The sequence below is a fragment of the Heloderma suspectum genome, chromosome 2, assembly GCF_057233095.1.
Source record: "Heloderma suspectum isolate Gila_16-S chromosome 2, 16-S_ref, whole genome shotgun sequence".
Taxonomy (NCBI): Eukaryota; Metazoa; Chordata; class Lepidosauria; order Squamata; family Helodermatidae; genus Heloderma; species Heloderma suspectum.
In genome coordinates, this window is record NC_139459.1 from 36,939,509 (window position 1) to 36,955,522 (window position 16,014).

Genomic DNA, 16,014 nt, shown 5'->3' on the forward strand with positions numbered 1-16,014 from the left:
GCCCGGCGGGCCGGGCGTCCTTGCGGAACTCCGGTGAGCCTTTCGGCCCCCAGCAGCTGGAGCGGGGGCGGCGCGTTCAGGCACAGGCCCTGCGGGGATCCAGTGAATCCCCTTCTGACGCGATTGCACCCAAAGCCACACCAGGGTCTCAGTCGTCGTTGCGAGGAGACGCCTGCCATTTTGCGCTGGCTTTATTTGTGGGCTTCAGTGGTAGCGGCGGCGGCGGCGGCAGTTCAGTCGTCTTTCAGTCCGAGGCGACACGGTGGAGTTACATAAACATGTTCATGCGGCACTTTAAAGACTTAAGGCTATGGTGGCGTAAGCTTTCGTGGGCAAGCTTACGGCAGAAAAATTTCAAGCCTTCAAGGTGCCGCAAGGGTCTTGGTGGTTTTTGCCGCAACGTGGCGTACCCCTGCGTGAAGGTATAAAAAATGGCCGGTACTCGAAATACAATACGAATTTAAACCATTAAAAATGGGGTTTTTTGTTTGTTTTAGAAGCCCGCGCTTCCTCTCGTTTTGCGCGGCGTGGCTTCTCAGCGCTCTGACGGAAGGCCCCCGCCCCAGGCACGCAGGCGGGAGTTCCTCAGATGCAAAAAGGGCCCCTCCGCGTACCGCGCGCGGGCTGACAAGCGTGACTGCGGGGAGGACGACGCCATCTTCCCTCACTGGCTTCGCGGAGTCTGAACTGCCAAGTATCCGGCCACCTGTCCTTTCTGTATCGCGAGTTCGTTCATCCAGAAGAACTGTTACACCAAGACTTTTACCACAGCCAAGCCCAGTCTACTTTTTAACGTTTGTCACACACAAGACGCTAGAAATATTGCTACACGGTGGCAGTTCTCCTTTTTTTTTACTTAACACAGCGATACCACCTTTCCACAGAAATGTTCAAAAAGCTTTAATGAACAATAGGACCGAAACATTTAATGTATTCATTAGTTGCGTTAGGTGACTCAGATCTTTTTTTGGTGACCCACTGAAAGCAGACCCTGGATTAATCAGGCTACTTTTATTTTTTTTTTAAGAAGGTAATTATTTTTAATGTGTGTAACTTATTAAGGCTACAGAGGGCAGATACCAGAAAGGCTAAGTCTCTTCTAATATGATGCCTCCTGGCACCATCCTGAAACAAAATATTTTAAATCAGAAATTCTTGTTTTATTTACATGCAGATGTAATTAGTTGAATTAAATTTTATTTCGCGGAGTGATAATCCTAGTTAGAGTTGCGTAGCATATGGGTCCCACAGAATGACATGGAAATTCTACAAGGAATCTACGATGGTGGCACGTGGAAAATGCCTGTATTCTCTAGGTGCTCCCTCCCCAGCGTAGACCTACTGCTACACAAGCTGTGCTGCCACATGGATGCATTTCCAAGCACTTTTAATGATGCTGATGTGTCAAATCCTCACAAATCCTCCCAAGTGGTAAATGTTGGCAATCCAAGATCACTTGGGTGAAGTCCGTGCCATGGCTTCTTGTTATACCTGCATGAACCATCCCAGATACTGGAGCATGAGAAAAAGCCACTGAATAGCTCCAAGGCCTTGGTCTTCCAAAGTTACCAACACAGTAAGGAGTCATTTTGTGCTTTCTTCAGGCTTGCCTGCTTTTCCAAATTTGGCCATGACCTCTGTTCCACCAAACTGAGTATGGCCTAAAAAGGAATACGCACACAGCAACGAAGCTTGCATTTTTCAGGCATAGATGTGATGCAGGTTGCTACTGGTAGAAGTACTCCTCCCCAAAATCCAAATATGGAGCTTCAACATCCCACCACTCAATCACTTGTGATGTGACTTGCTTTGCCCTAGAATGCTAGCTTCTGTTAGAAGGCAAACTTCATGCTCCACATATTGGTAGGTGCACAAATGTCCAATTTTGAGACTTTTAAAACTGCATCATCCTAAGTGTGTGCCAAATTTCAATTTGCTGGATAGCTTAGAGGCACCTGTCCTTTTTGTAAACTTTGAATCCCTTGTTTGAAAGGGAGATGTACACCCCCCCCCCCCCCGGTTTTTATACCTTCCTAGTAAACATGGTGCCTTGGCTGTTAAAACAATTAAAGGGCAGGGCATTACTGAACCTTCACAGATATTGCCTGTATACATACTAGCATGATGCCTTTCATATGACGTAGTACTGGAGGGCAGGTTTTACCTTCATCCCAACAATACACCCAAGTGCAGTGTTTTACTTTTAAAAATTGGAATACATTGCAGCCATTTACAAAAAAAAACACAAACAAAGGAGTGCACTCAGGGACACTACTGAGGTGGAGAGGGACTAAATCTGTTCTCTGCCCTGATGACCCTGCACACTGAAAATCAAGTGTGTTCTGATCTGCATAGTTCTAGGCTTGTTATTTGGTCACAGCTTTGGGAGAGTGGGGGCAGAAAATAATTGGTTTTTATGTAGACTAGACACCCCCCCTGTGAAATTTAATGGGTGACAGGAGAGGCTGTGGTGAAAGGGGGATTCAGCCCCTTGCCCCTTCCTGGACCTCACCCTTCTTTACTCCAGGCTCTCAAATTTTATCTACCTGAAAACATGCCCCTGACACTTTCTTCTCTTTCTTTACCTACTAAAAAGCCCTGAGGTTGTCCCTGCCAAATACCCTTAGACACATCACACTTCCTTATTGGAATGGCAGCTATTCAGTTATGTAGCAGAAAATAAGAGAGATGTACAGTTCGGTGGTGGTGGTTGGGTTTGAAACATTAGGGCATGGGCTAAACCTGTTTCTCCTTCTGAGGACCCCAGCCATTAAGAAGCAAGTCTGCTCCTAGCTGCCTAACCACAACCTTGAGTTCTACTTCAACTCACACTATAGTGTGAGGGAATGAATCATAGAATCATAGAATAGTAGGGTTGGAAGGGGCCTACAAGGCCATCGAGTCCAACCCCCTGCTCAATGCAGGAATCCAAGTCAGAGCATCCCTGACAGATGGCTGGCCAGCCTCATCTGGAATGCCTCCAGTGTGGGAGAGCCCACCACCTCCCTAGGTAATTGGTTCCATTGTTGTATTGCTCTAACAGTCAGGAAGTTTTTCCTGATGTTCAGCCAGAATCTGGCTTCCTGTAACTTGAGCCCATTATTCCGTGTCCTGCACTCTGGGACGATCGAGAAGAGATCCTGGCCTTCTTCTCTGTGACAACCTTTCAAGTACTTGAAGAGCGCTATCCTATCACCCCTCGGTCTTCTCTTCACAAGGCTAAACATGCCCAGTTCTTTCAGTCTCTCTTCATAGGGCTTTGTTTCCAGTCCCCTGATCATCTTTGTTGCCCTCCTCTGAACCCTCTCCAGTTTGTCTGCATCCTTCTTAAAGTGTGGTGCCCAGAACTGGACACAGTAGTCCAGATGAGGCCTAAACAGTGTTGAGTAGAGGGGAACTAGTACTTCCCGGGATTTGGAAGCTATGCTTCTATTAATGCAGCCCAAAATAGCATTTGCCTTTTTTGCAGCCACATCACATTGTTGGCTCATATTCAGCTTGTGATCGACAACAATTCCAAGATCCTTCTCGCTTGTTGTGTTGTTGAGCCACGTATCCCCCATCTTGTAACTGTGCATTTGGTTTCTTTTTCCTAGGTGCAGAACTTGGCATTTATCCCTCTTCAGTGTCATTCTGTTGTTTTCTGCCCAGCGCTCCAGTTTATCCAGATCACTTTGAATTTTGTTTCTGTCTTCCAAAGTATTAAGCTTTGTTGTTGTTCAGTCGTGTCCAACTCTTCGTGACCCCATGGACCATAGCACACCAGGCCTTCCTGTCCTGCGCTCTCTCCCGGAGCGTGCTCAAGTTCATATTCATAGCTATCCCGCCCAATTTTGTGTCATCTGCAAATTTGATCAGCATTCCCTGTACCTCCTCCTCCAAGTCATTCATAAAAATGTTGAAGAGCACTGGGCCCAGGACTGAGCCCTGCGGTACCCCACTCGTTACCTCTCCCCAGTTTGAGAAGGTCCCATTGATTTTATTTATTTATTTATTTATTAAATTTATTAATCGCCCATCTGACTGGTCACCCAGCCACTCTGGGCGATGTACAACCCACCATAAACAATTTAAAACAATAAAATTTTACCATAATTTTTTTTAAAAAAAAATACCCTAACCCACCCCAAATGCCTGCCTGAACAACCACGTTTTTAATGCACGACGGAAGCTCATTAAAGAGGGGGCATGACGGAGTTCCCTAGGGAGGGAGTTCCACAGAGTGGGGGCCACCACAGAGAAGGCCCTCTCCCTCGTCCCCACCAGTCTAGCTGTCCTGGCTGATGGGACAGAGAGAAGGCCATCCGAGGCTGATCTTGTTAAGCGGCCTGTCTGGTGTTGCTGGAGGCGCTCCTTAAGATAGGCTGGGCCGGAACCATATAGGGTTTTAAAGGTCAAAACCAACACCTTGAATTTGGCCCGGAAAACAACTGGTAACCAGTGCAACTCCTTCAGCACTGGAGTGATGTGATCTCGCCGGCGGCTGCCTTTAATCAGGCGAGCCGCCGCGTTCTGTACCAGCTGCAGTTTCCGAACCGTCTTCAAGGGTAACCCCACGTAGAGCGCATTACAGTAGTCTAAACGAGAGGAGACCAGGGCATGTACTACCGATGGGAGCAGATGGTCGGGAAGGTAGGGGCGCAGCCGCTGTATCAGATGGAGTTGATACAGCGCTGTCCGGCTCACAGCTGACACCTGAGCCTCCATGGACAGCTGGGAGACCAAAATGATCCCCAGGCTGCGGACCTGGTCTTTCAAGGGTAGCTGTACCCCATTCAATACCAGGTCAACATCCCCCAGCCTCCTCTTGTCTCCCACCAAAAGTACCTCGGTCTTGTCAGGGTTGAGCTTCAGCTTATTCCTCCCCATCCAGCCACTCACCGTCTCCAGACATTTGGACAGGGATTCTACGACCAACCTTGGTGAAGATTTGAATGAGAGGTAGAGCTTAGTGTCATCCGCATATTGATGACACTGCACCCCAAACCTCCTGATGATAGCCCCCAGTGGCTTCACATAGATGTTAAATAGCATCGGGGAGAGGATGGAACCCTGTGGCACCCCACAAGTAAGTGGCCACGGGTCCGAAACCTCCTCTCCCAGTGCTACCCTCTGGTACCTGCCAGAGAGGAAGGACTGGAACCACCGCAATACAGTGTTTCCAATGCCCAACCCCTCCGGGCGGTCCAGGAGGATACCGTGGTCAACGGTATCAAAAGCCGCTGAGAGGTCGAGGAGAACAAGGAAGGAGCATTCACCCCTATCCAGAGCCCTCCTCATATCATCCACCAAGGCGACCAAGGCCGTTTCTTTTGATAAGCACTCTTTGAGTCTGATTCTGTAGCCAACTGCGGATCCACCTGATTGTTGTTTCATCTAGCCCACTTTGAGCTAGTTAGCTCATCAGGATATCATGGGGCACTTTGTCGAAAGCTTTGCTGAAGTCGAGGTATATGATGTCCACAGCATTCTCACTGTCTACAAGGGAGGTTACTTGATCAAAAAATGAGATCAGATTCGTCTGGCAGGACTTGTTTTTGACAAATCCATGTTGGCTTCGAGTAATCACTGCATTGTTTTCAAGGTGCTTCCAGATGGATTGCTTTATAATCTGCTCCAGAATTTTCCCAGGGATTGATGTCAGACTGACTGGTCTGTAGTTCCCAGGTTCCTCCTTTTTACCCTTTTTGAAGATAGGGACCACATTAGCCCTCCTCCAGTCATCTGGCACTTCCCCCGTCCTCCATGATTTTTCAGAGAGAATAGACAGCGGTTCTGAGAGTTCTTCTGCCAGTTCCTTTATTACCCCAGGATGCAGTTCATCTGGAGATTTGAACTCTGATTCAGAGTAATTAGGTGTTCTTGACCATATGCCTATCAATCTCCAGCTGCAATCCTGCCCCTTCAGTCTGTACTTTGCCTTTCCCAGGGGGATCATAGACTCTCTTTTGGGAGAAGACTGAGCCAAAGTAGGAATTGAGCACTTCTGCCGTTTGTCATCTGTTATCGTTTTGCCATCCTTATTTAATAGCTGAACAACCATTTCTTTCCTCTGCCTTTTACTATGCACATAGCTGAAGAAAGCCTTTTTGTTTTTAGCATCCCTCGCTAACCTCAGCTCATTCTCAGCTTTAGCCTTCCTGACGCCATCCCTGCAATTCTGCGCTACCTGCCTGTACTCTTCCTTTGTTACTTGGCCTTCTTTCCACTTCCTATATGTGCCCTTTTTTGTTTTCAGGTCATCCCTAAGCTTTTTGTGAAGCCACATTGGCTTCTTCTGTTGTCTTCCACCTTTTCTTCTTGTTGGAATTGTTTGTAATTGTGCCTTAAGAATTTCCTTTTTTAAAAGCTCCCACCCATCTTGGACTCCTTTTCTCATGACTGTTGGCGACTGTCCTTTATATATTTAGATAGGATAGCGCCTGTCAATATGAGAGGCAGGGTTCGAGGGGAGGGGAGGGCTTGTATCTTGCAAGGAATCCATATGTCAGGTATGGGTAAATTATATCCCTTAGTTTTTTGCACAGGAGTAAATAGGTAAACCATCCACATATATAGGTCAGGGACAATATAAGGTGACAACTAAACCGTTCTCTGCCCTTGGTGACCTTAGCAACTAAGAATCCTGCTCCTAGCTGCAAAGCCCTCCCTGGGTTGTTTCTTGAGCTTCATGGAGCATGATGAGGCTAATATACAGATGAGGGTCTCTCTTCAATTGATGCTTCCATTACATTAGGTGGTTTATAGAAACTGCTAAGATCTTTCAAGAGTGTACCAACAGCTCTCCTGCAAAGTAGAAAAACTTAAGAGGATGAGGTAGAATGAACAAGGGACCAGTTCCAGAAGGGAAATGAATTGTTTTCACTACTATATAATAAATATAAACTATAAAGAAAAAAATGCAACCTGTCATTGCACCTGAAATAAGGGAATTTACGGTGTAGAGAGATTAAGATGAGAAATCTTCACAGTTATTTGCTCAGGTGAACTGCTCCCTCTGCTGGATCAGTGAAGCAGACTTTCAGGCTAGTTTTGTATGTTGAGCGCAGGAATGGTCCTACCATTAGATAGAATACGGGTTTACCTTAGGCAGCAGATGCAGGGACCAACAGCAAAGTTTGGAGGACAGAGTGGTATGTGCCATAAAGTCTGCCCTATGTTCCCAAGCTAAGCTCCTACCCTCAGGTGCAGTGGAGATACTGTTCTGTTAACAGGCATTAAGTAAGATTCAACTGCCAGTCTGGTTAACTTCTGTATGTAGAATGAGAGAAGTACTATCTTCTCTTTTGTGTCAGTCAGCAAAATGTCTTGGGCTGGTCCTGTCTGAGTAGCATGATCCTATTCATTTACTTTATTACATTCATATCCTACTTTTCTTCCATCATGAAACTTACATGGTGGCATCCACACAGTTCCCAGCATGGATAGAAGGCATAGCTTATGGAACCATAGTTAGATTTTACATAGATGTACAGCATTTACCAGGTAACCTCATATCTTTATTCATACTATGCACCTCCTATGGATCAAAGACAGATCCTTCACAATGGCAGGGGGAAAAAAGAACACCTCTTACAGTGCCTTACCACTTAGTGCTATGAACTGTGCTCCTGCGAGGGGCTTATAAAACTGCAATGCCTTATAAACTTATAAAACTGCAATGCCAAATTTCTTTTGAGACTTTTTAAGGTTTGTGGATTGGTTCCAATCCTCAGGAACAAAATGGTTACCATAATGTTGTTCATGACATTGTTTACAGAACTCTTTTTATTCATTCTTCGTTTACAGTACAATCCTCTGTGTATCTACTCAGAAGTTAGCCTCACTGGGTTTAATGGACTTAAAAAGGTAAAGGTGTCCCCAACCAGTCGTGTCCGACTCTAGGGTGCGGTGCTCATCCCCGTTTCTAAGCCGAAGAGCCAGCGCTGTCCGAAGATGCTTCCGTGGTCATGTGGCCGGCATGACTGAACACTGTTACCTTTCCCGCTGAGGCGGTACCTATTTATCTACTTGCAATTTCTTGCTTTCGAACTGCTAGGTTGGCAGAAGCTGGGACTGAAGACGGGAGCTCACTCCGTCACGTGGCACTCGGGTCTCGAACTGCTGACCTGCCGACCTTCCAGTCTGCAGTTCAGCGTCTTAACCACTAAGCCACCGCGGTCCCTTTTTGGACTTACTCAGAGGTAAATAGGTCTAGGATTGCAGTCTAAAATACTGTTTTTCTTCACTATATTAAGAACAGCAGACTATACAAATGTGGCTATAAAGAATTTCACTGCAACTCCCAAGGTTAATGTATCATACCGTGTTTAATTTATCTAGAAAAGGTAAGCCTGTGATCATTGATGCAAAGAAATATTGAAACCTATGCCCAGTGGTTGGAAATGTTTAGAAACCAAAGTATTTGTACTAGATTGGCTGTATTTCAAACCTCATGACTGATACGTATTATTTCAAGGGCTGATTCAATTTTAAACATTCAGAATAAAGATAACCAAGATTTCATCCAGATAAGATGGGAAGAAGCTTCAGCTGATGAAAGGGGACATAACACATTTTCCAGTAAGTCAAAAACTGTTTTCCAAAAGCCTTTTTCTTACAGTAGGTACATCTGTCATGAAATATTTTACCCTAACTCAAGTTCATAATGAGAAGTATCTCTATTTACTAGTGATCATGTTCAAAAGAAGAATAGTTGATCTCGAGTTTTAACACTGAAAATTGCACTAGGAGATGTTGATTATATATGAAAGTAAATTTCTTAAGTAGCTTCTGTCTTCCATTTTTTGACAACAATTCCAATGTGTCCTTCAGTTCACACCCACAGATAAGACAAAGAATCCTTGGATCCAACTATGGGCTAGTTTCACATCGTCAAAATCACCTCTATGTGATGCATCAGAACTCTTCATGGGAATGTGACTCCATGGAGACAGCCAAGCTGATTTAATGGACAGAGTGTCAGACTTAGGGCAGATTTTAGTAGGAACATTCCTATATCTCAATAATTAATCGAAAACACTATTTATGATTTCCATGATTTTCTCTTAGTTATGCTCTCTATACCAGAATATTTTTTTAAAAACCCAGCAGAATTTGAGTGCAAGACTTTTATTTGGCTTGATTACAGTTTTCAAAGCTGGTATCTGGTGACTGAACACAGTCCTTGCCACCTCCACATTTAAAAGGGGGAGGGGAGACATAGAGGAAGACAAATGTATGCTTAGAATGAGGAAGAATCAGGGGGAGAAAAATTCCTCTAGGATTTAGGCTTATAAAAAGGTAATTTATATACCTTTTCTTCCTTTGCATCTTTTCTTCTAAAGAATAAAGTAATTTTAATTTCTTGATGTGCAATACTAAATAGTAAAAACAAAATAATATGTTCCTCACGAGTTTGGTAAATACTCAATTCAGGCACAGAACTTCAATCCAAAAGAAGACTGCTGATCTGTAGTTTGTTCTCTCAAATTTGTCGTATGGTAGTATCTGAAGAGCTGCAATTTCTTAAAATGTATTGCTTAAAAATACCATGATGTAGATGAAAAATCCAGTGAATAATTATGTAATGCACACCTTTTGGCAAGTAAAACAAGGCTCCTTCTCCTCCATTGTGCCTTCTCAAAGAAAACTTAAACCTATTCCATAGATTCAAGTTCTGCTCTTGAAAACATCATCAAGGTATGCTTTAAGCAGAAACTAAGTATGAATTCATCATTTTTATATTAAAACTATTTGAGTTGCTGCCATCATTTAAGAACATATGAACAAGGGGCACCCACATTTATTGTCCATTTTACAATGCATTCTCACAGAATGACATAGAAAATGTACTTTTATGCAGAGTTCAAACAGCTTCCACATGAGGTTTGGCATTATACCTTTTAAAACAACAAGCACGTTCTTTATTTAAGTATATTTTTCTTCTTTCAAGTTATATAGTCACAGCCAAATTCTTGCTTCAGATAGTGTTTTCTGTTTTTATCAGTTCTTTGATGATATTCAAAATCTTATCATCTGGGAAAGAGAATGACAATTAGAAATAATTTAACCTCAATGTTTTCGGCCACCCCAAGAATTTTAATTACATGCATTGTCAGTGGTAAACCTGCATGGTAAAGGTAGCACATAACATGAGGCTGGAAATGATCAGAAAGTTAAGTTCAGCACCTCCAGGGTTGGGATAGCTAAGTAACAGGTACATTCTTTTCTACCCTGACGTTTCTCTGATTAGAATGTTGCACACAATTAAAGACATGGACCATAGATACTAAGACTCCTTCCTATGTTATGGGTTAATAACTCATGAATGCCCCTGTAAATTTGTTTTGTGTCTTAAAAAAAATTGGATTAGATGTACTACTGAAAGTTCTCATACTTTGATTTCCACTTCTGGATTTAATGAGCTTATAGATTTAACTTCTTCTAGCATCACTCACCAAATACTGCATCTTAATGCCCACCACACATTCAAAGTGTTCGGTTCCTATGTTGAGGTATTGCCTAAAGCAATATGAGGTAATGATCTTTGGTGGCCAATGCTAGCAATTTAGTGCAATCAGATTTTTATGCTAATGTGATAGTCATTTAATTCAATCATTGCAATAATGTCTGAACAAAACATTTTGTCCCCAAAACGAAAAATTGCTTAGAATTTAGAAACTTGCATAGCAATTTGGACACATTGCACTGTTTAACACACATGACCATGAACTGAAGAGAGGTCTTGTTTTCTGAAGCTATACAATGCATACACAGGGAGTCAAAGGTAAAAACAAACTAACATGGTAATTAGGACAATGTCTAAAATGGCACTAGTGTACTTGTGAGTATATTTGTTGTCTAAAGAAGCTTGTCTTTCCATTCTACCTGAAGAATTCTGTGCTCCCTGAAAGGTTGCAAACTGATCTTCTTCCAATAATAGGCCACATCAGCTATTTGTATTTCATTTTAGGTAGCTTAGCCATAAAGGTTATTAATGTTCAATAAAATACCCAATACTCATTCAGTTTCCCTTCACTGAGTTGGATCCAGTTTTAATTCTATTAGCAGGAGCAACCTCTGAATGTTCTGCTTGAAACACTCCCACCAACAGAAGGAGCAGAAGCAATCTTTGACAATTCCACCATCCCTCTGCAACTTTTCCCACTACTCTGAAGGGTCTCCCAACCCTCCAGAGCAGATTTACAGGGGGGCATAAGAGATTTACAGGGGGGCATAAGAGTGGCTTAAAACCACTAACCATTCAGGTATGACCTAAATCATATCCCTTATGAATATACAGTGGAGGTGAGGAATACATTTAAGGGATTAGATCTGATAGACAGAGTGCCTGAGGAACTATGGACGGAGGTCCGTAACACTGTTCAGGAGGCAGCAACTCAATCCATCCCAAAGAAAAAGAAATGCAAGAAAGCCAAGTGGCTGTCTGATGAGGCTTTACAAGTAGCTGAGGAAAGAAGGGAAGCGAAAAGCAAGAGAGAAAGGGGAAGATATATCCAACTCAATGCAGAGTTCCAGAGAATAGCAAGGAGAGACAAGAAGGCCTTCTTAAATGAGCAATGCAAAGAAATCGAGGAAAACAATACAATGGGAAAGACTAGAGATCTTTTCAAGAAAATTGGAGATCTCAAGGGAACATTTTGTGCAAAGACGGGCATGATAAACGACAAAGAAGGCAGGGACCGAACAGAAGCAGATGAGATTAAGAAGAGGTGGCAAGAATACACAGAAGAACTATACAGGAAAGATCTGAATGTCCCTGATAGCCATGATAGTGCCGTCGCTGAACTTGAGCCCAACATCCTCGAGAGTGAAGTCAAGTGGGCCTTAGGAAGCATTACTAACAACAAAGCTAGCGGAGATGACAGTATTCCAGCTGAGCTATTTAAAATCCTAAAAGATGATGCTTTGAAAGTGCTGCACTCAATATGCCAACATTTGGAACACTCAACAGTGGCCACAAGACTGGAAAAGGTCAGTTGACATTCCAATTCCAAAGAAGGGCAATGCCAAAGAGTGTTCAAACTACCGCACAATTGTGCTCATTTCACATGCCAGCAAGGTTATGCTCAAAATCCTGCAAGCTAGGCTTCAGCAGCATGTGAACCGAGAACTACCGGAAGTACAAGCTGGGTTTCGAAGAGGCGGAGGAACTAGAGATCAAATCGCCAACATTCGCTGCATCATGGAGAAAGCAAGAGAATTCCAGAAAAACGTCTATTTCTGCTTCCTTGACTACGCTAAAGCCTTTGATTGTGTAGATCACAACAAACTGTGGCAAATCCTTCAAGAGATGGGAGTACCAGACCACCTTACCTGTCTCCTGAGAAACCTGTACGAGGGTCAAGAAGCAACAGTAAGAACCGGACATGGAACAACCGATTGGTTCAAAATTGGGAAAGGAGTATGACAAGGCTGTATATTGTCGCCCTGCTTATTTAACTTATATGCAGAGTACATCATGAGAAATGCCGAGTTGGATGAATCACAGGTCGGAATTAAGATTGCCGGGAGAATTATCAACAACCTCAGATACGCAGATGATACCACCCTAATAGCAGAAAGCAAAGAGGATCTAAAGAGCCTCTTGTTGAGGGTGAAAGTGGAGAGTGCAAAAGCTGGTTTGAAACTCAACATTAAAAAAACGAAGATCATGGCATCTGGCCCCATCACTTCCTGGCATATAGAAGGGGAAGAAATGGAAGCAGTGACAGATTTTACTTTCTTGGGCTCCAAGATCACCGCAGACGGTGACTGTAGCCATGAAATTAAAAGACGCTTGCTCCTTGGGCGGAAAACTATGGCACACCTAGACAGCATAGTAAGAAGCAGAGACATCACCTTGCTGACAAAGATCCATATAATCAAAGCTATGGTTTTCCCAGTAGTAATGTATGGCTGTGAGAGCTGGACTATAAGGAAGGCTGAATGCCAAAGAATGGATGCTTTCGAACTGTGGTGCTGGAGAAGACTCTTACGAGTCCCCTGGACTGCAAGGAGGTCAAATCAGTCCATCCTAAAGGAAATCAACCCTGACTGCTCATTGGAAGGACAGATACTGAAACTGAAGCTCAAATATTTTGGCCACCTAATGCAAAGAGAAAACTCCCTGGAAAAGACCCTGATGCTGGGAAAGATTGAAGACAAAAGGAGATGGGGACGGCAGAGGATGAGATGGCTAGATAGCATCACGAATGCAATGAATATGAACTTGAGCACACTCTGGAAGACAGTGGAGGACAGGAAGGCCTGGCGTGCTATGGTCCATGGGGTCACGAAGAGTCGGACACAACTCAACAACTGAACAACAAAATTATACATGGGGCTGCCTTTGAAAACAGTCTGGAAACTTCAGCTAGTCCAAAATTGGGCAGCAATATTGTTACAGGGACTGGCCAACAAGCTCATATTACACCAGAACTTTTCCAGCTGCACTGGCTAACAATCCATTTCCGGGCCCAATTCAAAGTGCTGGTATTAACATTCAAAGTCCTTAACGGCTTGGGGCCAGGTTATCTGAAGGATCGCCTCCTCCCATATGTGCCTGCCTGGACCTTAAGATCATCCTCAGCGGTTCTTCTCCGTGAGCCCCCGCCAAAGGAAGTGAGGTGGGTGGCTTCTAGGAAGAGGGCCTTTTCTGCTGTGGCACCCCGGCTGTAGAATGACCTCCCTAGTGAGGTTCACCTGGCACCTATGTTGTATTCCTTCCAGCGCCAGGTGAAGACCTTTTTATTGTCCCAGGCATTTTAGCTTTCTAGTCTTTTAGCTTTGGTGTTTTAAATCTGTATTTTAAATCTCTGCATTGCTGCTAGGTTTTATTCTGGTTTTGTTCTGGTTGTATTGTTATATTTTGGCTTTAATGCTTTTATATTTTATATTGTTTTATCCTGCACTTTTTGTTTTTAATTTTTGTGAAACGCCCGGAGAGTGTCGGCTATTGGGCAGTATAAAATGAAATAAAATAAATAAACCTTTCCTCCTAGCGGAGTTGGTCCAGCCCCTTGATCATTTTACTTGCCCTTTTCTGCACTTCCTTTGAAAACACAGGCTCATAGTTTGGGGGTTCTTCTTGACTCAGCCTTGACCCTGGACACCCAGGTCCCACCTGTGGCCAGGAGTGCTTCTCCTCAGTTGAGACTGGCGCAGCGCTGGCCCTTCTATGAGGCAGGATGAATCCCTTGCCTCAGGCGGCGGATCCCGCTGTAGGGAGAACTGTGCGCTCTGCCTGGCACTCCAGAAAGTCGTGCCAGAAGCTCTCCTGTTGCGGTAAAAGCGACTGGCAGAGCTCTCTGGAGTGCCACCCACTTGATGCCTTGGTTTGAGGACTCCTCAGAGTGTGGCACTGGGAAGCCCTGCCAGTTGCTCAGAAGAGGGGGTGGTCAGCACAGCCCTCGAGAGAGCCCAGCCGAAATGCCTTGCTGTGAGAGGTCCCTCCTGAAAGTGAGGCATTGGTGAGGAGGTGGCACCGGCGATGGCCTGTGGTGTGGGTGGTGGTGACTGCCACTGCCATCAACACTGTCATCACCACTGCCATCACTGTCATTGTGGCTGGGGGGAAGTGAAGAGAAGAGAGGGCAGCAGTGGTGGTGGGGAGGACGAGGGGGATGAGCAAGCAAGCGGGCAAGTGTCTTTATCGGGGCCAGGATGGGGAGATGAGAGGGCTGCAGAGCAACCTCCCATCACAGGCGGTGGGACGTGTTGCGCCTGCCCTGGAATGGTGCACCAACTACAACCATCCCTGCAGAATACAGATCTAGCCAAGGTGACACATCCTTTAGTACTTCACAGCTGGATTACTGCAATGGTGTCTTCAAAGAGTACTCGGAAAATATAGCTGGACCAGAATACAGAGGCCAAGTTGTTAACAAGGACAGCATATAGGGAAAGTATACTCCTTTTTTTAAATAGCTGACTGGCTTCCTGATTGTTTCTGGGCACATCTCAAAGTGTTGGTGATGACTTTTAAAGCTCTGAATGGGTTGGTATGGAGACATTTGAAGACTGGCTGCTTTCCACCCACCTCTTGAACTCATATCTGGTGGCCCTCCTGTATGTCCCAACATATGAACTTGAGCACACTCCAGGAGAGAGCGGAGGACAGGAAGGCCTGGCGTGCTATGGTCCATGGGGTCACGAAGAGTCGGACACGACTTAACGATTGAACAACAATAAGAGACTGCAAGGGGAGGGGTGAATCAATAAAGATTGTCTTCCCCACCTTTCAACTGAGGGATTCCCCTGCTCGATCAGGAGCCCTTCTGTCTGCAGGAGCTTTATGCTGGATCCAACTAATTATGAACATGTGCTTCTTGGGTATACAATCTTCCCATTTGTTTCAATAGATGAGCCCAATCTGAGCAAATGTCTTTGCAAGCGCAAGTTAGATCCCTTTTATTGAAATAAATGATTAAACCCTTTCAAGTGGGGAAAATATATAATGAACTAGATTCCACTAAGAATGAATACCAAGATATTAGCTTTGTTAATACAGATGTTAATACAGTTGTGTTAGTCAGTTTTGAATAAGCATTCCCACAGGTTCTCTGTGTTTAAAGTCCTGTATGTTTAAGAAAGCTGTGCAAAGTAGTGTTTTGTGTTTCTCAGGAAAGCAGTATTATCCTCAACCACCGTGTGATGAATCTCCAACAAGAATGCAAGTGTTTCACTATTCCACAAATTTTACATATACTGTGTATTCAATATTTTCATGGCAATGATAGAAATAAAATTACCTTCAAGTGACATTTTAGGGTTTTCAAGTTTTTGCTTTAAAACAGACTCGATGAGTGTTCTTAGTTGCTTGAAAATTACTGCAATTTTTACAGGGGCCTGTAAAAATATGAACATTAAATCTTACATTTCCCCCCTTTCAGAGCAATTTGGTATTATAGTAAACCCTTCAAAACTATTAACATGAACAAAAAAATTAAGACAAATTCTGCAAGGCATTGGTTAAATGAAGATGTACTGCTGCCACTTCAAACAAATCACAGTTTGCTAGAGTGGGAAAGA

At 44.0% G+C, this 16,014-nt stretch overlaps 1 protein-coding gene across 4 annotated transcripts in view; it reads right to left on the reverse strand.

Moving 5' to 3' along the window:
* Window positions 1-7,755: 7,755 nt before the first annotated feature.
* DHX29 (DExH-box helicase 29) overlaps window positions 7,756-16,014 on the reverse strand; it is a 56,882-nt gene continuing 48,623 nt past the window's right edge. For all 4 annotated transcript variants that reach the window (XM_084833238.1, XM_084833235.1, XM_084833236.1 and 1 more), the window contains 2 exons: window positions 15,735-15,831; window positions 7,756-10,017 (listed from right to left, as the gene is read on the reverse strand). In XM_084833238.1, coding sequence (XP_084689364.1) covers window positions 9,962-10,017; window positions 15,735-15,831 — 153 coding nt within the window. In that variant the 3' untranslated portion in view covers window positions 7,756-9,961. The remainder of the gene's footprint in view (window positions 10,018-15,734; window positions 15,832-16,014) is intronic.